At 42.1% G+C, this 23,533-nt stretch overlaps 1 protein-coding gene and 1 long non-coding RNA gene across 4 annotated transcripts in view; both read left to right on the forward strand.

Annotated features, from left to right (window-relative positions):
* The window catches only part of LOC127008070 (uncharacterized), an 18,902-nt gene extending 8,663 nt beyond the window's left edge, over window positions 1–10,239 (forward strand). For both annotated transcript variants that reach the window (XM_050879616.1, XM_050879615.1), the window contains exons 2-9: window positions 1,604–1,658; window positions 2,196–2,316; window positions 3,342–3,472; window positions 4,832–4,941; window positions 6,122–6,267; window positions 8,023–8,236; window positions 9,205–9,321; window positions 9,698–10,239. In XM_050879616.1, coding sequence (XP_050735573.1) covers window positions 1,608–1,658; window positions 2,196–2,316; window positions 3,342–3,472; window positions 4,832–4,941; window positions 6,122–6,267; window positions 8,023–8,236; window positions 9,205–9,321; window positions 9,698–9,815 — 1,008 coding nt within the window. In that variant the 5' untranslated portion in view covers window positions 1,604–1,607 and the 3' untranslated portion in view covers window positions 9,816–10,239. The remainder of the gene's footprint in view (window positions 1–1,603; window positions 1,659–2,195; window positions 2,317–3,341; window positions 3,473–4,831; window positions 4,942–6,121; window positions 6,268–8,022; window positions 8,237–9,204; window positions 9,322–9,697) is intronic.
* A 2,101-nt stretch (window positions 10,240–12,340) lies between these two features.
* On the forward strand, window positions 12,341–20,418 carry LOC127008074 (uncharacterized). 2 transcript variants are annotated; one of them, XR_007760762.1, is made up of 3 exons: window positions 12,341–12,405; window positions 17,645–17,839; window positions 20,085–20,418. It is a non-coding gene; the product is annotated as an uncharacterized LOC127008074 (long non-coding RNA). The 2 variants fall into 2 exon arrangements; XR_007760761.1 differs by lacking the exon at window positions 12,341–12,405 and adding an exon at window positions 14,437–14,934.
* The last annotated feature ends 3,115 nt before the right edge of the window (window positions 20,419–23,533 follow it).

The raw sequence follows: 23,533 nt of genomic DNA on the forward strand, positions 1-23,533 counted from the left end.
AAAGGAACAATGAGAAAGAAGAGAAAAAGGAAAGTATGGAGGAAGAGAGTGAAAGGAAAGAAAAAATAAGGGGTGGTGAAAGGGAAGAGAGTGAAGAGGGGTAGAAAGGAGGGCGAAGAAAGGGAGAGAAGAGTGGAAAAACAATAGAAAGTGACTGATATATGAAGAGTTGAGGAAGAGAGAAAGAGGAGTAGGCAAGTGGAGAAAGAAAATATGAAAAGAGAGAGAGAGAGAAGTGAAGAAGGGAATACGATGAGAAAAAAGAATGGAAGAAGAAAATAGTGAATTGAAGAGGAAGAAAGATCAGAAGTGTAATGCGTAAATGAGAGATAAGGAGGAGGAGGAGGAAGAGGAGGAGGAGGAAAGAGAAACTACTACTACTACTATTGCTTCTGATATATATAATGATGAAAGAGAAAAATACTAGCTGATAACAAAGACGATCAAAAGAGGATATATCTGGTGGTAGTAGTAGTGAAGTAGTAGTAGTAGTAGTAGTAGTAGTACCACCACCATCATCACCGGTCCACCTGTCCCGTTATAAGAGATGCACCTCCCTCTCCCTCTCCTTCTCTCTCTCTCTCTCTCTCTCTCTCTCTCTCTCTCTCTCTCTCTCCAATTTCTCTTTCATCTCTCTCCATTGATCCCTTATGCTATCATCTTTCTTCCTCATCTCCTTTTCTTTCTTTCCCTTCATTATTTCTACCTTTCCATCATTCTCTCTCTCTCTCATCTCCCTTCTTTTCACCTTGTCTCCATCCCTCCTTCCTCTCTCCTCATCTTCCCATTTTCTTTGGTTAGTGTAATTTTTTTTTTCATATTCATTTTCTCCAAAACTAACCATACACCATCAATGAGAGAGAGAGAGAGAGAGAGAGAGAGAGAGAGAGAGAGAGAGAGAGAGAGAGAGAGGCGTAACAACCTTGCAGTGGAGAGACTCACAACCTGTCTGTACTGTTAGAATCTTTGGGCGCTGACCTGACGAGAGAGAGAGAGAGAGAGAGAGAGAGAGAGAAGAGGGCATGGCTTTGATTAATGGCATGATAAACGAGGAACGAGGGTCGTGGAATTCATGTAAGAAGGGATAAGAGAGAGAGAGTAAGCGATAAATAATGACGAGACGGGGATGGTAAGGAGAGGTGGAAGGGAGGGGAGGGGGAGAGATTGGAGGGCAGGGTTCGTGTGGATGGGCGGGAGGGGAGTAAGTGGAACGAAAGTGGAGAAAGAGTGATGGGGGGGAGATCAGGTGGATAAGATATGAGAGGAATAACAAACAGCCACAGACGAATATGTAAACTAAAAGTACGTTCGAGCACACACACAAAAAAGAATAAATAAATAAACAAGCAAACAAATAAACAAACACAAACATACACATAACTGTGTTTTAAATTTGCTTTAGTTTTCTTATAAGTTATTTCAAAATTTTAAATTTAATTCTCCTTGCAGACAGAAATTTATCAACCGTGGCAACGAAAATGTGTCCAGAGAGAGAGTATAATAACAACCTAAAGAAGTGCCGTGCCGAAACTACTGCACTATTTTGAACACTGGTTTGACAGTGGTATAGAACTAAGAGTTTTTTTTGTTTGTTTTTTCGCAGGAAAATGTCGCCACCGGTAGCGTGTCTGCTGCTGCTGCTTGTGGCCTCACTGATGGTAAGTGTTTGTGTGTTGGTTTGTGTAGTGGTGGCCTGATTTGACTGGGTCTTATTGGATTTTTTCTCTCTATTTCTTTCAACCTATCCCTTTACAGGATAAGGGAAGAGACCAAAAGACAGAGTAAACAAAGAAAAGATTAAAGAACAGTTGATTAATTTCTCCTTGGACCCAATGCTCTCCAGAAACAAACGATAATGATTACATAATATTTAAAGTTATTCTTAAATGAGTGTTTGAGTTAACTCATTTGTGGGAACTTGCTGGCCATCTCCTGTTTCGGTTTTGGTTAGAGGAAGAGAAAAAGTCACTGTAAAAGAAGTTTTTATGAAAACTCTAATAATAAATCAATTAATATATGGATCGATAAGTGATTGAATAAAATTATGAATTAGTTAAAAAATATGAAAATGGTTTCTGTATAAGTTTGGATTTCGATGCATCGTTAATGTTAATCCTCCTCCTCCTCCTCCTCCTCCTCCTCCTCCTCCTCTTCCTCCTCTTCCTCCTCTTGCTCCTCCTCTTCCTCCTCCCAAGGGCGGCGTGATGGGGCACGGGCGCCTCATGGATCCCCCTGCGCGCAACGCCATGTGGCGGTTAGGCTACCCCAACCCCGTCAACTACAACGACAACGAACTCTACTGCGGCGGCTTCGTGGGTGAGTCAGGGGCGCGCTGCCTCGGCGCTCTGCTCCGTCTCTTGTGTATATTGTATTGGGTTTTGATAATTTGCCTCAACACACACACACACACACACACACACTATATATATATATATATATATATATATATATATATATATATATATATATATATATATATATATATATATATATATATATATATATATGTATAGATATATATAAAAAAATATGAAAATTGGATAGATTGATAGATAGAGATAAATTGACTTATGTGTTGGTAGAGATAGATTAATATACTAATAGGTAAATAGATTGATAAATAGACATTGATTGATATATTGATAGATATATAAATACGTAGATAAATTGATTGCTTGATAGATTCATAGATAGGTATAGATACATAGATAGATAGATATGATTTTGCGATTTGTTGCGTTATTTGGTGACTTATTTTTTTCGTTTATCATTTTTCTCTTTGACGGGTTAAGGTCAGGGCGCATTACCTCCGTGTTGAAATCTGTTTCATTCACTATGTCTCTGTCTTTCTCTATACCATAAAACGTGATTTTCCTTAGGCAGTTCGGATCGGATTAGTATCTAGACATCATTGAAATCTTTATGAAAATTCACCAATGTGGTTACTTTCTTTTTATCCCTCCCTACTACCTCATCTCTCCCTGTGTCTGTTTTTTCCCACCCTCACTTTTGCTGCTACCTCGTCTATCCCTGCTTGTCTCTCTTGCAATATCTCCCTCCCTACTACATCATCTCTTCCTACGTGTCTGTCTCAGGCTCTCTCCCTCTCTACTAAATCATCTTCCTACTTCTTTCCCTGTTCCCCGCCCTTTCTCTCCTTACAACCTCATATCTCTCTGCGTCACTCAATCTCTACCTCTCTACTTCTTCATCTTTTCTGGCCTCTCTGTTTCTCAATCTCTCCACCCCTGCTATGTCTTCTTCCTGCCTCTATCTGTTGCTTCTCTCGTCGTACTTCCTCACCTCTCCTTACTACCTTGTCTCTCTACCTCTCCCCCTAGTGCACTATCAGAAGAACGGCGGCAAGTGCGGGGTGTGTGGCGACGACTACAGGCACCCCGAGCCGCGGGACCACGAGGCGGGCGGCGCCTACGGGAACGGAATCGTGACCAAGCGTTACGTGGCCGGCCAGGTGAGCAGGGGTGCGATGTTACCTGTGTGTGTGGGGGGGGGGGGGGTTGTGGTAGTGGTGAGGTTGTTGTTTTGGGGGTTGTTGGTGAAGGTAGTAGTGAAGTTGTTGTTTTGTTTTTTGTTTTTTTGTTGGTGGGGAAGGTTGTTACGTATTATTAGAGTTGTGGTTGTCATAGCAGTTGTTTTTGTTCTTGTTACGTCCGCTATTATATTCTCCTTAATCCCCTTACTCCCCCCTCCAAGGCTGGCACTACGGTACGGTACGGTACGAAATACGGTTAGGTACGGTTGAAACTTTGAAAAAAAGTACGGTACGGAATTACGGTACGATGTTTTTCCTAATGTACGGTACGATATGATATAGGTACGGAATATTTAGCAAAATTCCGAACCGTACCGTACCACAGGCTGAAAACAAGTGATCATACTATTTTTTTTTCTTACTTTCTTTCCCATTACCACCTGGTAGTCTATATTTGGGAGGCCTGATATATGTATAGTCACTTTATAAACGTGCCTTTTCAAATTTATTGACGTACCTTAATTATTTTTTCACAAATATTTTTTTTATGTATTTATATATATTTTCTTGATGGTACGATAATGGTACGAAATTACGGTACAGTATTTTTACCGTACTGTACGGTACGGAACAATAGCTGGGGGTACGGTACGAAATTACGGTGCGGTATTTTTTTCAGGTACGGAGTACGGTTAAAAATTCCGTACCGTACCATACTGCCAGCCTTGCCCCCCTCCTTCTTTTCCATATAACATTGTATCATCCCCGGCCTCCCTCCTTTTTAATCCCTTTCTACTCTTCTCCATCATCTATCGCTCTATTGTATCCTCCTTAGACCCTTCACTCCTCCCCCCTTCTCCTTCTTTTCCATATAACAAGGTAACATCCCTCACCTCGCCCCCTTCCTCGGCCTCTTTCCATCCTCTTTCATCACCCAACACTCTTTATTGTCCTCCTTAGCACTCTCCCCCTTCCCTCTCTATTTTTTTTTCTCCGTGACTAACAATTCAAACATTCTTTCCTTGGCTCGATCCTTTCCAACCCTATGAATTCATCGTAATCTTATGTATTCCTAACCCTTTATAAAACTACTGAGTATTGTTATTCTCTTCATAACCTCTTTCCAACACCCATGACCCCTTCCCCTTATCATTCGTTTTCTTGACCTGTAACCTCTCGTAACTATGTGACCTCGTACAACTAGTCCATTACCTTCATTTACCTCTTCTTAGCCTCCTGAAACCCTCTGATCCCATTTGCCACGTCTTTTGTCCCCTCGTAACGCCTTTGAGTTCCGAGGATCCTGTTGACCCTGTATGACCTCTCATAACCCTGCAGGTGATCGACATCGAGGCGGAGCTGACCACCAACCACTGGGGCTACATGGAGATCCGCCTGTGTCCACATAATGAACCCCACCTGATCATCACCCAGGCCTGCCTCGACCAGTGAGTTGCGGACGATGTGTGTGTGTGTGTGTGTGTGTATTTTGGGGTGTAGCCTACAGGGGAACAGACCAAGGTTAAAGATATTCTAATAATGACTTGGACTAAGGGCCATATTAGTAAACATATCGGCCTCCCATTACGATTACTTCTCAAGGCCACAGAGAAGATTAACCGGGTTTTCATGTTTTTTTTCCCGTTCAAGAAGCAGAAAGATGCTTAAATCTATCACCAGCATCAGTCCATAAAAATCCAAGCATCTCCCATGAGGGCTTTTTCAAACAGGCTAACTGAGGTTCAGATAGTTTAAGAATACTGTCTGAAGTCTCGTATTCTAGAACCTTTGATAAGGCTTTCGTAGGGGTTGTGGGGATTTACATGCGTAGTTTCATAAGTCGAGTGATAATTTGCCAGGGCTTCTGCACCATGAATGTGAAAAATACTCATGAGAACCTGATTAAACTTCTTTTTGGCCTTTGGAAATATGTCGTGGAAGCTGAATGCGTCTGAGAATATGGGCTGATGAAAACGACTACAGCAGGTTTTGTCGTGCGTACAACTGACACCAGATGAACAAACAAGGTATAGAATGTCAACCCAAGAATTGCAAACGTTAAGGCAGACAGAGAAGCATGTAGAGAGATTATTAGAAGTTTTGCAAGGCAGGGCGGAGTATACTAGCATGACGCAGAGGATGGGACTTACGGCAGCAGGGACGGGCCAAATGTGTGGCTTTACCGCGTGCCAGTGACGGGCAAAACTTTTGGCTTGACATAAACCCCCCGAAATAGAGGATGCATAAACTGATCGCAAATGCGTTGATATATATTATATAATGATTTGCGCGAGTGATTTTTGTTCTCATTAAATCGCTTAGAGGGACCTTTAAGAAACATGATCCCAGCAGCTACCGGGTTAAGAGAGCCGGAGGAAGGGAGGAGACGGTAGAGAAGGAAGCAAAGAGAAGGGGATAGTACTGCATGGTTAAGAGATGAAAGGCTATGGTTGACAGTTAGAGGAGAGGAGGAAGATGGACAAAGGGGAGGGTTGCGTGGGATGATGGGGAAGGAAGAGTGATACTGAGAAAGATAGGGAAGAACAAAAGTAGAATATCACATTAAAAGTATTACTTCATTGTCACTTGCCCTGCCCTGACGTCCCTTCGCCCCTCTCCTCCCTTCAGGCACGTGTTGCCCATGGAGAATACCATCGAGACCAAGTTTGTGATCCCGAAGGAAAGCAAGAAATCGGAGATCTTCAGGTGGCGAGTCAAGCTCCCGGACGGCATCACCTGCACCAACTGTGTTCTGCAGTGGAAGTACTTCGCAGGTGAGCGGGGAGTAGTATAATTATAAGTGCCTCACGCTACATGATCCTCTTCCTCTTTCTCCTTTTCCTCCTCCTCCTCTTCCTTCCACCTCTCCCTAGTCATTCTCTTTCAGTAATCCATTTTCTCTCCCAAAGAGCCACATCGCCTCTTTCTTCCTCCTTATCATCCCTCTCCTCCTCCTCTTTTATCTCCAGCACAACATAGCGACCCTCTTCTCGTCTTTCCTCTCTCGTCTCCCAACCTCTCCCTAATGCCTCTATCTCTCTAGCCTCTCACTGCGTTTTTTGTCTCCCAGTCTCTCCCTCCTTACTACACCAACTCCTTATATCTTTCTCCCAAGCTCTCCGTCCCCACTACCCCTTCTGCGTACTCTCTTTCTCCCAACCTTAAGCCGCGGCCACACAGGGAGCGAGAAAGCGAACGAGAGCGAGAGCGAGAAACTTTAATACATAACCAATGGAAGTGGCCACCCTGGCAGCGAGCAGGTATTGGCGAGAAAGAGAGCTGGTAGGCGAGAAAGAGAGGAGAGTTGACGATTAACTTTTCTCGCGCGAGATCACTCGGTCAGAAGGTGTGACATCACAGACAGGCTTCCATTTTATTTGCCGTAACTCAACTCCTACATTAGATAGGACATTTTGGTTAACGCCGTTAGACGCAGCAGTGATTGGAGAACTCGAATATGTTTGTGAAAAATCAATAAAACGGAAACTAAATAAATAGTGAAGAGTTGAAGTTAAATAATCACTCCGTAATGTTTATAAACGACACAATTTACATATAGCTACCATTTGCAGCAGCTATGAAATGAGTACTAAAATAAACAATTCCATCTTATAGAGAAAAGCCTCCTGAACATGACGGTGTATACAGATTTTTCATAAAACGCCAAATAAGTGAAGAACGGAACTATTTACAAACACATTTCACCTCATCCCTCGTTTGCGGGCCGCGTTGCCATGACAACCCTCGCCTCGCCTCGCTTTTCGTGTGGCCACAGAAACTCTCTTTGCCGCTCTCGCTCTCGCTTGCTTTCTCGCTTTCTGTGTGGCCGCGGCCTTAGTAGGGAGCCGGTGTCTGAGTGGTTAACGTGCCGGCGCCGCGTCCGGGAGATCCAGGAGGGACGCGGGTTTGAATCATGGCCGCCACACAGCTGGGATTTTTCAGTCACCGCCGAGTGGCCTAAGACAACCCACATGCTGCCCTAATGACTACCTAGATTACCTCTCCAAAGAGAGGCTCAAAGATGAGCTCCAGGGGGCAATATGAGCCAAAACAAGATGGCTCCACTATAAACACTCGCCTGCGCCACAACGGGCTGGGGCGACCATCAGGCCCCACCAGTGAAAAAGCCTAACGGCGCAACAGGCCGCGACGTAAAAAAAAAAAAAGTAGCAGTAGTAGTCTTCGCCCTGAATCCTCACCCCTTTGCCCTCTGCCCCTCCCAAGCCCCCAGTTGTCCTTACCATCACACCTGATCCCCTTTCATTGCCCTTTGCTCTTCCCGAAGCTACTCCTGCACGTCTTTACTCCCTACATCTGATACTGAACCTATTTATTATCACCCAGGCCATTTGTTATTTTCGTTATCACCCCTGCCCCTCACCCCTTGTTCTCTGCTCCTGCTGAAGGCAGTCCCACACGTCTTTAGTCGTAACAACTGATACTAACCTTATAAATATTATCATTCAGTTTATCACTGTCACCCCTAGCCCTCACCCCTGGCTCTCACTAATGCTCTTCCCCTTCTCAAGGTAACACGTGGGGGGTGGACGAGACCTCCGGCAGCGGCGCAGTGGGATACGGTCCTCAGGAAACGTTCATCAACTGCGCCGACATCACCATCAACACCAACGTGCCCACCGGCGCCGTGGTGGACAACCCGTGGCAGCTGTACTTCAGAGGCAGCTTCCCCGGCGTGATGAGTAGCACCTCGAGCAATAACGGCCTCACGCCACTGGTTGTCAGGTGAGTTCGAGTGTGTAGCGGAAGGAAGGGCGAGAAGAGGATCGTAAGAAATCTGTGTTGAAGATAGAGGCGGAGCATGAGAGGGAGGAAAGACGAGGGAGAGGGGGCTGCAATGTTGTGTATGAGGTAAATAAAGAGCAAGAAAGAGAGAAGGAGGGTATGGGGAAAGAAAGAGACGATGCCGTTCTGAGAGGAAAATGGATTGTTGAAAGAGAATGAAGAGGAAGGGTGGAAGGAAGAGGCAGGAGCGGGAGGAAAGCCGAGAAGAAGAGGGTCGCAATGTTGTGTTGGAGGTAAAAGAGGAATAAAAGAAAGGATAAGGATGAAGAAAGAGACGATGTAGTTCTGACAGAGAAAAAATGGTTAATTGAAAGAGAATGAGGAAGAAAGGGTGGATGGAATAGGCAGGAGCGGGAGGAAAGACGAAGAAAAGTAAAATGATTGCAATGAAGTCTGTGTAAGAGATGATAGAAGAGCAGGAGAGGGAGGATGAGGAGGAAGAGATGATGTGGTTCTAAGGGAAAGCAAATGAGGAGGAGGAGGAGAAAGAAAAAGGAAGAGGAGGAATAGGAAGAGGGTCACATAGTATAGGAGTAGGAGAGGGTGGCTGCAGCATTTCAGAATAAGGAGGAAAGTGCATTATCAAACAAGGAGGAAGATAAATGACAATGAAATATGGAATGGAAGGCTGAGGATGAGAAGGTGAAGGAGGAATAAAAAGAGTAGTTTGTCTGATTGGAGGCAAGAGAAATACCTTTTTACTTGTTTTGCATGTGTGGTTTCTCTGTGTCATTAAAATATTGTAAATCCCCTTCAAAACACACACAGCTGATACTAACCCTATATGTATTATCAGCCAGTCCATTTGTTATTGTCGTTATCACCCCTGACTTTCACCCTTGCTCTTTCCCTCCCCCCCCCACCACACACACACACACGATCTACCCACGGTGTGTTCCCCCTCGCAGGACTCAGCTGTGCATTCCCGTCGATCACTTCGCCAGGGACCCCGCCATGCATGAGTGGTGCATGCGCAACTGCCTCAAGTACCCGCCCAACTGTGACCCCAATTACTGCCGCTGCGTGTAAGTACCGGGTACGAGTAGTAGTAGTAGTAGTAGTAGTAGTAGTAGTAGTAGTAGTAGTAACAGTAGTAGTAGTAGTAACAGTAGTAGTAGTAGTAGTAGTAGTAGTAGTAGTAGTAGTGGTGGTGGTGGTGGTGGTATTTGGTGTTTGTAGTAGAAGTTTCTTATAGCAAATAAAGCAACTCTGTGGCAAATAAAATACATAAAAACGCCGCAAAATTAAGCCCGCAAATAAGTAGTAGTGGTAGTGGTAGTGGTAGTAGTAGTAGTAGTAATGACACTTTACGTATATATATTTTTTTGGTTGTTGTATCAATAATAGTAATCGGCCCTTTCCTTCCCTCCTTTCCCTCCTCCTTCCTTTACTCCCTATCAGACACGAGTGCGAGGCGGTTGGTGAGTTTAAGCTACAGAAGTTTGCAGACCACTATTGCCACCAGGAGTGTCTCGGCTACCCCTCAAACTGCGATCCGAAGAGGTGCCGCTGCTTCTGAACCACCGAATGAACCAACTGCCGAACCACCTCCGTATGGCCATCTGGTGCTGCTTACTCTTCTTCTCCTCCGCCCCTTAACTGTTGTGTTTTATCAATAATCTGGTGGTGGTGATGATGTGTCAAAGCTCACGTAAGTATCTGTAGTTTGGAAGATAAGTTGATGATTGGTTGATTCTTGTTACATCGTTCGATCGTTACTGTTGTTTGATTGTTGCTTGCATTTAGTGTTATTTCGTTGTATTGTTGTTTGCATGTTAGTTTGTTACGTCTCTAATAAGGTAGTTTTATTTATCTGATTGTTAATTGTTTTATTGTTGATTGTTTGCGTCTAGCTATTTATTGAATGTATCCCTCGATTTATTTATTCCATGTTATTTATTGTACGTTATGTAGGTGGCAGACACATGACATTTTAAAATTACTATGCTGATTTTATTACGAGTCCTTTTTGTAATAATAATAATAATAATAATAATAATAATAATAATAACAAGTTAATAAAGTTATGGCAGCAGTTAGGCTGAAAATGTACAAATAGTAAATACAAATAACTAATAATATATAGGCTACACTGAAGGGAGAGAGTGATTGGGGGATGGTTTGGGAGGGCTAAATATAGAGACGAAAAGGGAAAGGGAGGGTAGTGTGATGGGGGCTGAGAGGATTGCGGCGAGGTGATAATCTACGTCCCTTTGGCGGGCTATCACTGCTGGACATTGTTTATCTTCTGCACTATCGCCGACACTGCGCTTCGTTTGAATCTGTCGGTTCGCGGTGCACTGAAGGGAGTAGTTTCTTGTGGTGTCTGGTGGCGCGTCGGGTTGCAGGAGGTGGCAGTGGCGAGGACGGTGAAGCATTCAGAAGCAAGGTGATGCCGAATTTTCCGAGGGCGTCCTGGTGCCTGTCAGAGAGCCTCGGGGGACTCAGGGTGGTCAGGGCATTGTCGTAGGTGTGGTAAGCAGGGCCTAAAATGACCCTGAATGCCCTCTTCTGTACCCTTTCAAGCTGCTGTTGTTGGGTGAGGGTAAGGGAAGATGACCACGCTGGCGAGGCATACATGAGTTTTGGCAGTATAAATGATGTGTATATACTGCACAGCTCAGCAGGTGTGGTGGATTGTGGCACTGTTGTCCACTGTCCATGCCTAAAGGTTGTCGAGCAACGCTTGAAGAGGTGCATAGGCTGGAGTATGATGTTGACGGGGATGCCCAAGGTGCTGTCGTCAACGTATTTCCAGCGATGCGGTACGTGAGTCCATGAGGGTGTTGTGTGTGTGTGTGTGTGTAACAGTTGTAATAAGCAGGGTATGGCCGCATGTGCAGTTTTATCGTTACTCCATCTTGTTCTGAGCCATACAATTAAGTCACTCCTACTCCCTCCCCATACTCTAGTCACGCTGGTCATTCTTGTTTCTCTACCCGGGTACCCACTTCCTTTTCGTCGCTTTTCTACCCAGTCGGTATTTGTTCAGGCCCTGCATCGCCATATCTCCATCAACTAAACCTTAAGCTGGAACAGGGTAGGCTAAGTCATTGTAACGACAGCTTTTTAAACATCGTATTACTATCTGTTATGAGGCTAGTTTGGCATTGTACTTCTACTTTTGAGGGCGTAGTAGGTTAAAAGTAATGGATTTTCACAGAGTTAAGTCGATATATTACAAACTCAGTCGTAAATAGTGATATAAAAAAGCAGCAAAATCTACTACCCGGTCCTTAAAAAACGGTTCAAAGAAAACAAATTGGCCACTATGCGACGTTTAAGAAATCAAATAAGGCTTTAGTTTCTAGGGTGATATGGTTGTTCGACATGGCTGTAAGGTTTAGCTGTGACTTATATTGTAGATTGCTTAGTGGCCATGAAGGGGTTTATATGGAGATTGTAGAGTCCTTGATGACGAAGAATATGGTAGTTCTAGTGAAAGAGGAAGTAGAAGTGATAATTATAAAAGACATAGTTGGTGAGGAAAGAAAGAATGGGGGCTATTGAGGTGGCAGAGGACATGGGTAGTGATGATGGAAAGGAAGGTGGGGAAAAAGAAGAATAGTATGCTAGGTGGGAGAAAGAGAAAGAGGAAGATATTAAAAACCAATGAAGGAAGGGCTATTGAGGTGGGAAAGATGAGAGTGATTAGGACAAGGAGGTGGAGGAATGAAGGAATAACATGCTAGATAAAAGGAGAAGGTAGAGGAAGTAAAAAAGTAACGAACATAATAACTTTTAAACATATCACAGGGACGCAAGGAATTCAGAAGGTGCCGATATGAATGAAACCTCGAGGTAATTCATATAAGGTTCGCCTCGCGGGTAAGGACGCGTTCCTCTGTCTAAGGAAGTATGGGAATGTGGTACGTTCTTATAAGTGGTCGTCATTTAGAGGAAGTTATGAATGCAAACACAGTAATCCAGTAGAAAGTGTAGAAAATGTATGAATGCTTGTTGAGTGGCAAAGGGATGAAGCTTCTGTCTACTGCGCATGCGTCATTCAGGTCAGCAGGCTACCCACTCAGACGAAGGCCTTGCTCAGACTCGGGCAGAGGGGGCGGCCACAGCACCTTCCCAACGTTGTTTTATCAATGTCTCGGAAGGTAAACCATATTCTATCTTGGTTTTTGGAAGATGAGTCAAGGAAATACACTGGAGTCCATCTATAGTGGTTAAAGAGGCTGGAGATTACAGCAAGCAGGATACTAGCCTACATAGGCCAACAGGTAGGTGAGTGCTTGTTTGTCAAATTATTATCGACGTAGTGGATTGCTATAGTCTGTTCAGAGCAAGAAGGCGGTTCAGGGTGGAGCTGGTATCGTCGTTTACCTCTACCCATTCTGCCAAATCAGCCTTCGTACATATGCGTCTCTCTCTTATTTCCCATCCATGTGCTATTTGAAAGCGATATTTTATATATTCTGTATATAGTAAAGGAAGCTACATAGTACAATGAGTGTCGATGTTTAGGATTATAACAAGGATTTGTATAAATTCTATGACATGTGGCAGGTAGTGGTGGTGGTGTCGAACTGGGCTGCACACACCTTGAACCGCCTTCATGCTCCGAACAGACTATAGTCTTCCTTTTGTGGTTCTACAAGAAATAATTATGACACTTTAATGCACTTTAATGATCGTCAACAAACAGACCGGTGAGTTTTTAATGTATCTCAAACCCGACTACAATCACTCACCCCTTGCCATAATTACTCTCCTACACCATTTTAAGCCCCCTTCACTGGGTTCTCTACTTCCTATTCTTCCTTTTCTTCATCTTTCCATCATTCACCTTTCTAGATATTAATCACTCACTCATTGTCCTCCTCCACCCTCTAATCTTGCCCCTTCACCCACCCCATTCTCTACTTCCCTTTCTTCCCTTCATCTTCCCATCATTCACCTCTCTTGGCATTAATTATTCACCTCTTACCCTTATTACCCTCCTACACCCCTCCTCTAATCCCTTTCACTATCTCCATTTCCTTCTTCCTTTTCTTCCCTTCATCTTCATGCTTCATTATTCTCCTCCACCTTTTCTCTAATCCTTCCTTTCACTCCCCCCATTCCTTACTCCCTATTTTTCCCTTTCTTCATCTTGTTATTCATTCACCCCTCTCTGTAGGCCTAACAATCATCCAGGCCTGCCCCATTAATTAACCTCTACCTCCTTCTCCCAATTTCATACCTTCGTTTTCCCCAGTCCATCTTTCCTTTTCTTCCCTTTCTTCATCACCATCCCGTCACTTACCCTTCTCATCAGGCCTCTCTCAGATGCGTTTTACAACCCTTCTCATACCCCTCTACACCTCTCCTCCAATTCTACCCCCTCACTTTTCCCTTCCTTTTCTTCCCATCATCATCCTCCCATCATTCACCCTTCTCTTCAGTCCTCTCCTAGACCTTCTTTACCAGCCTCCTCATACCCTCCTGCCTTCATACCCATTGTCTTTCCCCAGTCCCTATTTCCTTTTCTTTCCTTTCTTCATCATCTTCCCATCATTCACCAGGCACCATCAAGATAGCCTACTGATGCAACAGGCTGAACAAGAAAAAAAAATGCTTGACCCTAGACATTGACAGTTGTGAACTTTTCCCTCCTCCTCATAAAGCCTGTTGTTATTCTCTATTTTATTCATCTTCCCCATTTTTTTAAGTCCACAGGACTTTTTCTCATGATATCCATTTGGAACGTCTTCTGGTCAGCCTTTCTCAGTTCATCAATAACCTTCAAATGTCCAAACTGTAGTTATATATATTTTTTTCAGTAAAATCCAACATACTTTCCACCCCAACCCATATATTATCAGTTCATTGCTATCTTTGATAATTCTTGTCGTTTTCGTTAATGATTGTATAACTTTAATTCTGCAGGCTTGAATCTTACTCCTCATTTGCCACATATCAATAACTAAACAGCTCATATATACATGGAAAGGTGTCATCATGCTCTTCACTTCACAAGGTAGGCTACATATCCTTTTTAGCACTGAGTAAAGTTGATGGAAAGTTGCATTCAATTCAAGAATTCAGTCATTCCCTTGGCTCATGTAATTTTTATTCCAAAAAGTGCTCCAAGATTTTTAAATTCATTCCTATTGCTGCTAACTCTTCACTCCACATGCTTATACGTAAAACTTTGTAAGGCTCCTGTCTTTCATTTTTTAATGAGAGAATAGTTGTCTGTGAGGGAGATAACCTATGTAAATCAGGCAGCTTGTCTATTGTTAAGCAGCAGAATGATCATTCAATCAATCAATAGGGGAATACATTGGGGGCGTGGGACTTGAATGTGGGTCTCCAGATCACCACGTCCGTCCACTGACCACTCAGCCAGCACCTCCCCAAAATGCACTGTGCATGGCTGACATTACAGTAATAAAGACAACACTATAAAATATAAACTCCAACATGTTGTAATTGTTAGCACGCCCCCAACTGCAAATCCCGGTCTGAGTTTGAACCCCAACCTGGACAATCTGTGTGCAGCTCACTGAGCTGTTCATCCTCCCTTTCAGGCTGGTAGATGAAAGGACACCTGGGGAAGGTAAACTGTGGTAACCGAGATGTCACATGTACTTGCCCTTTATCCCAGGGTCATGATTGTCTCACCCACTACCACAGGCTCAAAGGTCAGTGAGATGAGCACTGAGGCCATGCATAGCTATAGCATATGCCCACAACTTTACCTTTGCTGCCAAGAGACCAAGCAGACCAGTGCCCACAAAACTGCCCAACAGCAGAATAGCCTTGTATGGAGGAAAAAAAGGAAGGAGGGGGAGTAGGTTACTCTTGGGTTCAAGCTAGCTCCTTCTATACCTCGAAATACTGTAATTCCTTTACTCAGCGTCATACTAAGTTAAAGTAGCTGGCAGCAACACTTTCTTTGTGATCCCTCAGGCACTCTAGGTCCTTCTACTCAACCTTCTTGCAGCCTCTCCATGAATATTATTCTTGTGTCATTTTATACCCTCATCACATGCAGAAAAGTACTACTTCAACTATCCTCATATATTACATTACTTCACTCATCCTTTCATTTGAACCTCAACACTTTATCTCCATAGAATACTTTTACCATCACATGTCATTGTGCACATTATTTCCTTCACTGCCCATTACTGCAGTAGCTACAGGTAAGGGCTGTTATCACTCACCATGCACAGGCTCAAGGGCCGATATGATGGAGATGAGCACTGAGGTCATGCTCAGCTTAGTGTATGCTCCTAAGTTTACCTTCACTCCCCTTTTATAGATCTATAGTTACATTGCATCCTTCATCACATTTTTGATTGATTGTTTTATCTGGCTTCCCTTTATATACTTCTCTCACTGTTCTCGTATTTTCATGGTTTAAGAAAAATGCTTAAAAATAGGTGCTTAATTAAAATGCTCCACCATCTTCAGTGTCTTCACTTCCAAGACTACCTCATATTTCTCAGCCAGTATGTACTGAAGGGTGGGCAAATATTTAAAGAAATCTGCCACTATAAACATTCCTTATCTTTCCTAATCCTAATCTAATCCTAGTCATTTCAGTTGTATGTTTTACAAAGTTCGGCAGCCCTTTTTGTCAGATCCTATCACTCCTATCAAACAGGACAGTGTCATCTGCAAACAAGAATTATATTTGGGAGTGTTTTACTTGTATCAGTTCAGTTTTTCAGTTGTGCCTTGCATTCCTTTTTTTAATCTCATGACCCCATTTTGCTTCCATCCAAGTAATTTTCTTTTTATCAAGCACTACATCTGCCATGAGTCACACACAGCTCGCCTGTCATTTCTGTCATATTCTTTACCCATGTTAATGAATGCAGCTAACAACTTTCCACTTTTCCAAAGATACCTCTGTTTTTATTTTGAGGATTTAAACCTGGGGAAGGTAAATGTGCACACCTGGAATAATGGGATTTTACCCACCACAGGTTCAAGGGTCAAAGAGACTGAGATGAGGACAGATGTAACATGAAGCTTAGCATATATCCCCCAGTTTGCCTTACCTAGGCAGCCTCTTCCATTTCAAAACCCAAGTTCTCCCTCTTTTTTTATAATTTCCTCAATCATTCAATCATTCCAGCCACTCTTTGAAAACTCATCCCACATAAGATCTTCTGTGGCATACTCATAAGGCTTATCCTGTAGCTACTGCATTCATAAATACTCTCCCTCCATGTTATTGCAGGAAAATCACAGTCCTTCAAAACTGGCACCTAAGCCATACAGGGACATTCATTTGGCATCTCTGTATTCAGCATCTCTGCTCGTAAACCATCTCCAAATCTTTTTATTATCTTTCATATTTCTCCCTCCTCTCACTGCACACAGTTTTCTTGCAGGCTTCTATTACATGTCTCAATTTTCGCCTCGCAACCGATAGAGCCTGGGTTCGATTCCCGGGCGGAGTGGAAAAATTTGGGCGGCTTTTCCAATACCCTACGCCCCTGTCCACCCAGCAGTGAATGGGTACCAGGTATTAATCAGGGGTTGTGTCCCATCTCCTGGGATCTGTTCCCTTCTCCTATAATTTCTTCCCCCGGCATATGACCACAGATGTTGAGCCAACTATGCGAAACTTTCCAACTTTCTCAATTTTCTCTCCTTCAGCCTTTTCAATTATTAGCTGCTTAGAGTATTTCCACATTTCAGTCTGTTCTTTTCATAAGCAATCCATTACTACCCTTAATCTTCTGATATTACATGTCCTTTTGCTTGCTCTCTTGCTTTACCATTCTTCAAGTTTTCATAGTCTGTTTCACTCGGTTCTTTTAATAAAATCCTCTTCTCCATATGCAGGGCTGTACCCAGGAGGGGTCAGGGAGACCCCCCCCCATCTGCTAAAAGGTCCAGTTTCTGAGAAAGTCAAAATGAAATACTGAGATGAAAAGTCTCTGTTTATTTTGACAGCAGGAAAATGCACCCAGAAATGTCAAGTTGGCTCACTTCGCTCACTACTCACCCCTCTTCAAGTGGCTAGAAAGGTTCACATTTAGTGGAAATAGACCCTCCTTTTACAGCTCTGGGTACTGCCCTGATATGTTTTATTTATCAAGCTTATTTCTTATGCAAGGATTCACAAGGGTACATATAAGGAAACTACAAGTGGCCAGCTGATCTCTATATAGCAGCTCTTAGAATATATATGTAGTTATTTGCTATCTACCTTCCTCATCCAACAGTTTGTTTAACTTGACACTCTCATATTTACACAAGTTTTATTTATTCCATTCATCCACTACCCTCTTTGTGAATACCAGTTTTTAGCCAACCCCCTTGTGAATGTGTTATTACTGTTACTGTGTTGTTACTGAATGCTATGGCTGAATGCTATTACTGTGTTTTCAGGAAGTATGAAGCTGGTGACCTTGATGTTGCCAGCTGATACTTTGGAAAGCTTCTGTTGGATGACTTCCTAATACCCAAGTAAGTGTTGGCAAGGGACGGGGCAAGGATGTACGCCCGCCTGACTCCTTAATCAACTCGTAGGAAAGGGACATGATGCATATCCTCCACACTTCAAAGCACTCTCACTCTAAAAAGGTCAGTAATAATTTTTTCTCTTTATATATTCTTACGGTAATGTAGGTAGCTGAAGGGGATTTAGATTTCCTAATTATTCAGCGAGTCAAGTGCCCTTCCAAAATGGACGTAGACTGCAAACATCTTTTGTGAAATCCTGAGTTTGAACACAATGCTAAATTAAGTCTGCTGTTGATATCCTGAACAACCCAGGACTCTCAATACAGAACACTGAGCAGTTTAATGGTATGGTAGGGATGCTCCATCCTTTTGGGTTTTACAAAAATCAGAGGATTGGCCTTGACATTTAGTTCTGCTTTCATTGTTGTACAATCATATCTCTGAATTCAGTGATGCATTACCAATCTTATACAGTATATGTTGACATGTCTAGTGTCAATTGCTGGCACATTAGCAGTGTGTGGCTTCCCTCAGACTTGTTTGTTGATTTGAGTTTGGGTATTCTCACCTCGCTGAGTGAGTTAACAAGGTGAGAAATCAGTTCTCTTCCACACTGACTTAACACATGATTGCATAGTCAGAAGTTTATTTGTTATCATAAATGCCAAGGGTTCTCTCCTTACCTCAGAAGCAGGTCATAAATTCATCCCTTACCCAGATGAGGTTTCCATGAGCATAAAATATGTAAGTTTAAAAAATTGCTGGGGAGGTATGGAATCCATGATTAATTTTGTTTGTTGAATAATATCAGAACCTTACAAATATTTGAATCATGTTGATTGATGAGTTTCTTTCTCAGTCATATGCTTTACTTAGCTGTAGACAGTACCAGCAGTGCAGTGTCTATCATATCATTTGCCTCTGCTAATACAGCCTGTCTTGGGGAAAAGTCTGTGTTCCAAGAATTCCATGAAGTGTATGGCTTACAGTCACAATACCAAACCAGAGTATCATACAATATATGTAGTTGTAGTAGGTAATAATGATAATAATAATAATAATAAAAATAAAATAAGGGGAGATACTGAATATTATTTAATTAATTGATTACATTCCTTAATACTTTCTGTACATATAACTGGTCTGTTCTCACTCTTGCAGGATGGTAATGACAGTACAAAAATTGATGTTTATTCATGTGAGTGCTGGGGTAATAGGTTTTTACCCATGTCAGGCTCAGGGGCAGAGGTGACATGAGTGCACAGCAAAAATGTATGCCCTCAACCTTACCTTTACCTTGTGGACTGCAAAATATTTAGGAGCTACTATGAGTAGGCCAGTTAGCTTTTTGTTGTCTCCATAAATCCTTCTGTATGAAAGAGTAAGAGGGATGCAGCTTGGTCAAGAAGATAAATGCCTCAAATATGGAGGATTTTGAAAAGTAAGGGCGAGTGAGAAGATTGGAATAGGCAAGACCATCACTTAAATGTCTGGGCAAGAGAACTGAAGCAAACATGGATACTCAGACTCTCTTAGTAAAGGTAAAATTAGGGGCATATGCTATAGCTGTGCATCTTGGGGAGCAAAAAAATAAAAAAATAAATAAATAAATTTTTTTTTAAAAATTGTCTAAGTATCTGGAAAGCAGAAAGGAAAAGAAGCTGGGTGAAAGAATTTTTGCAAAAAGTTTCATAAATATGAGTCAGGGTTTGATAAAGCTGAGATGGGATAATGAACAAGTGGACTGGGACATGCAAGGACAGTTAGAATGTCTGAGAGGAAAAGTGTTAGGGTGGCATTGGATTGTGTAAGGATTCATTGATTAGAGAATAGATAACTTTCCATGGACATACCTCATTCCAAAGGTTTTTATGCAGAGTTTCAAGGATAGTCAGTGCATTAACATTTTTTTGTTTGTTTTATGAAAACAGAAATTCAGTACATGGTCAGTCTTTCGTGATTGCTTCTTGTCACTTAGACAGGATGAGGTACACATCTTTGGGGTTACTCCTGCATAGTAACTCCACTGTTAAAACTGAAGTAGCAAAACTTGTACAACATACACAATTTAATGCAGCACCAAACAACAACAAAAGGCTTTTGTGAGTGGTTTAATCCTCCTTGATGAAATATTTGTCTACATGTGTTGTCAAAGGCAAAGAAGGGAAATGTTGTTTACAATTAATTTACAACTAACAACATTTGTCAGCATCCTGGAACTCACTACAGTGGCAGGCCCAGGTGGCAGCAGCTCCATTTGCTCGTTTGCATACTTCATTCCTGAAAACTTGCTCTCCTTAGACGTCCTCCTTCCTGTATCCTCTGCAGTTTTCATATTTTTTAAAGTTAATTTCTTCTGTTACAGGAGTCTCCCACAGAACATCAGAATGAATGAGTACATTTACAAGGAACCTTGAATATTATTGAATATTGAGTCTTTACAGCAAGTTTTGAACATAAACCGTGCAGGTAAGACAATTCATTATATAGAGTAAACCATGTTCAATTAAGCAACACACAGCAACTTAATCTAAACCTAATCACCCAGGTTTCAGTCACTTGTTTAGGTTAGGGCAAGTTCACAGTGTGATGTTACACACCACACACACCACATGCAGCAGGTCCAGAATTCCTCCTGGTTAGGTCAGTAAAGGAAAAGTTGGGTTGAAAATATAATGGTAGGAAGTGACTGATATATAGCTAAGAGGAAGAAATGTAATGGCATACTGTAGAGCTTGGTTGATCAATAGTGGGCATCCAAAGAGGACAGTGGCTAGTTACAGAGAATAGGTCAGCTGAAACATAAGACAGCTAAAGCTGGATGTGATTGGGGTTTGGATTTATTTTTTATTTTTTTATTTTTTTTAAACTTGCTGTATACTGTTGCTGCTTTCTTTACTTTTAATCCTTTTAAATTAAAAGTAGATAAAAAATAAGCAAGTTAAAGTACTGCATATGGTTTTCAAACACTAGATTCTACATTGATTTATTATAAAGTCTGTTCCATATTAAATCAGTGCCCCTGTGGAAGGCACTAATGGTTTTGGGCAACATTAATGCTACTTCTGACAGTTGTGTTTTGGTCCCCATGGCTCTGATACTAAAGATGTAATCATAGTGATTCCTCTTGTGAGACTGAAAGACTTTGCATGTGTTCATGAGTTTGCAGTGACAGTTTCAAACCAGTTCAATATGCTCAGCGCCATAGCTGGGCGTTATCACGATAAGTTATCGCGATACTTTATCGCTGATAACAAAATCAGGTTATCAGCCATCTGCTACTTATTTATATAAATATCGGTATCTTCGTTACTTTTGTAACCAAACTAGCGATAATCGCTACTTTTTTTCCACTTCTCAGAAAAAAAACGTTGTCTCCTTCCTACTGCGCATGCGTGGCCTGGGCGCCCGGTGTTGTATGAAATATGCTCGGTGAAGAGATTTCATACTTAGATCACAACATTAAAACACTAGGTTATTTTTTTTGTTAGACTCAAAAAAACACTATATCAGAGAGAAAAATAATTTAACTTTGCCCCAAAAATGATTATTCACTGCCTGAAATTTGTGTTCCCATTGTAAAGAGTGCAAACAGAGACCAGCGGCTTGTTATCACGTGGCGGCGTGGCCTCTCACCTGTGTCTCGAGTGAGGGAGTGAGTGCCAGTGTTCCAGTTCCCAGTGCTTCTTAACTGAAGTGACTGTTAAAGTGTTAATGGTGATAAGTAAAAATAACTGAATAAGTAGTGATGGGCCAGTTCACGAGAGACCAGTGTTTGTAAACAAAAGCGACAGTTTTTAACGGTGGGAATGTCAAAAAACAAAACACTGGTTCAGGCGTTTCTAATATAACCGTCTATATGTCCATGTCAATGTGTAGTTTTCAGGTTTTGTAAGTTTTCAAAAATGTAGCTAATGAAAATTTGAATTCATCTATGTTTTTTTATTTGAAATATCAATATAGTATCGTTTTCGCCTATCAGACTTATCGTTAGCTAGCATCGGAATTGTGGATTTATATCGGGTATCAGTTATCGCCAATATTTGTCTCCAGTTAATGAATATCAGTTATCACCGATAAGGTTTTCCATTATCAGTTATCGGGAATAAGGTTTTCTGTTATCGTGCCCACCTATGCTCAGCACTCAACCCAGGACAAGCTACACCCTGCCCAGTGGGTTGTTTCTGTAACACCAAGGAGATATCTACAAAGCTAGTGGCTTGAGTTGCTAGATCTTGCATTGCAATATTAATGATGGGAAGGGGGCTCACATGGAGACTTGCTCATAAGAACCCTTAGGGTTGGCATTGTAGAGTGAGTTAGAAGCCAGGCCCTCCAGTGTGCCCTTATTAGTTTGTTGATTGATGTAAGTCTAACATACTCCTCTCAGATCTTATGCTTTTGCTTTCATGAACACATTTCCATCTATACCACTTGCATCCATGTCTTTACTCTCTACTCTAAATCTCCCATGAATGGCTTTGCTGTTCTTTTCCCTCGCAGCACTTCCAGTTCCAATCATCGAATGTTTCAGTGTCCTAGCAGCCAGATTATATACGTTCTTCTTTTACTTTAAAAACACCTTGTTTCCCCATGTTTCTTCAATCTGTCATATGTGCAGACTCAATATCTTCGCTTTAATATAGTCCCTGTTCTCCAGTCACCCTCTAGTCTACAAAATCCAATATATAAGAAGTCCATTTGCTTTAGCTCGATTTAATGTGGCTGGGGATATTTCCACTTCTTGAAGCTCTTTTAGAAATTTATCTATTTGGGAAAATAAATCCATTTCCTAATATTCTACTGGGATTCAGACTTGGTGCCCTGAGGTGGGAGGCATACACTGTAGTATTGAGCCAAAGGGAACCCCGTGGCTTAAGGCTTTTTTTTATTTTTTATTTTTTTTATTTTACTTTTTATTTTTTACATCCACTTCTCAGGCCATCACACCAAGTCATAAGTGTTGAGTGTAATGTAAGTTGATTCTTTAGCTTGCTCTGCCAGGGTGTCCTCATATCACAATCACTCCATCCCCTGACCATTAATTAGTCTTCCTTCAAATCCTTCTTATTTGACCTTTGGCAGTCCTTCTCTCTAATGACAAATTTTGTATGTAGTATGATCAATCTATTTCCCTGAGGTCTGAGCCAAAGCACAAAAACAAGCTGTGAGTAACTGTGATCCCATGTCTGCATAGAGGACATATTAACTTCACCAGCTCCCACATTGTGACACACTCTTCCCCATCCCTTTGTCTGGCCTATAACAAAGATCTTGTTAGATGCACCACTTGTGATAGCTTCTATGGGGAAAATGTAATCAGTCAACAGTGACTGCCAAACAGCTGTGATGACTGTCCCCTTCTTCCCTTGGTGAGCTTGGTAATTCCCACCTTCTGCAGATTATTATTATTACCATTTTGATGAAAAGTATTCACATGAGATAGTTTCTGTCCTGGCTGGAGTGTGGAAATGTATCATATTGAAGGATATAAGTGCATGAGGTCATTTTAAAGACAAAATCTGTATGTGTGTGTGTGTGTGTGCTGCCTGGAGAGTAAGGATTGGTGAAGGAGTAAGCCTGAAGGACAGCAGAAGGGTGCTGAGCTATCCTTTACCCTGCAATACGTGATGTCCCTGGAAAAGGTCTTAACACCAATCCTTTCTTCCTCCCTGCACTATATATTTCTGAAAGGCATTGTACACTTCATCCCTCCTTCATTGTGAGTCTGCCAGCCTCCTCACTCTCCAAGCAGCTCACACACACAGACACACAGATTTCATCTTTAAAATTACCTCATACGCTTATATCTGT

Source organism: Eriocheir sinensis, chromosome 37, assembly GCF_024679095.1.
Source record: "Eriocheir sinensis breed Jianghai 21 chromosome 37, ASM2467909v1, whole genome shotgun sequence".
NCBI lineage: Eukaryota > Metazoa > Arthropoda > Malacostraca > Decapoda > Varunidae > Eriocheir > Eriocheir sinensis.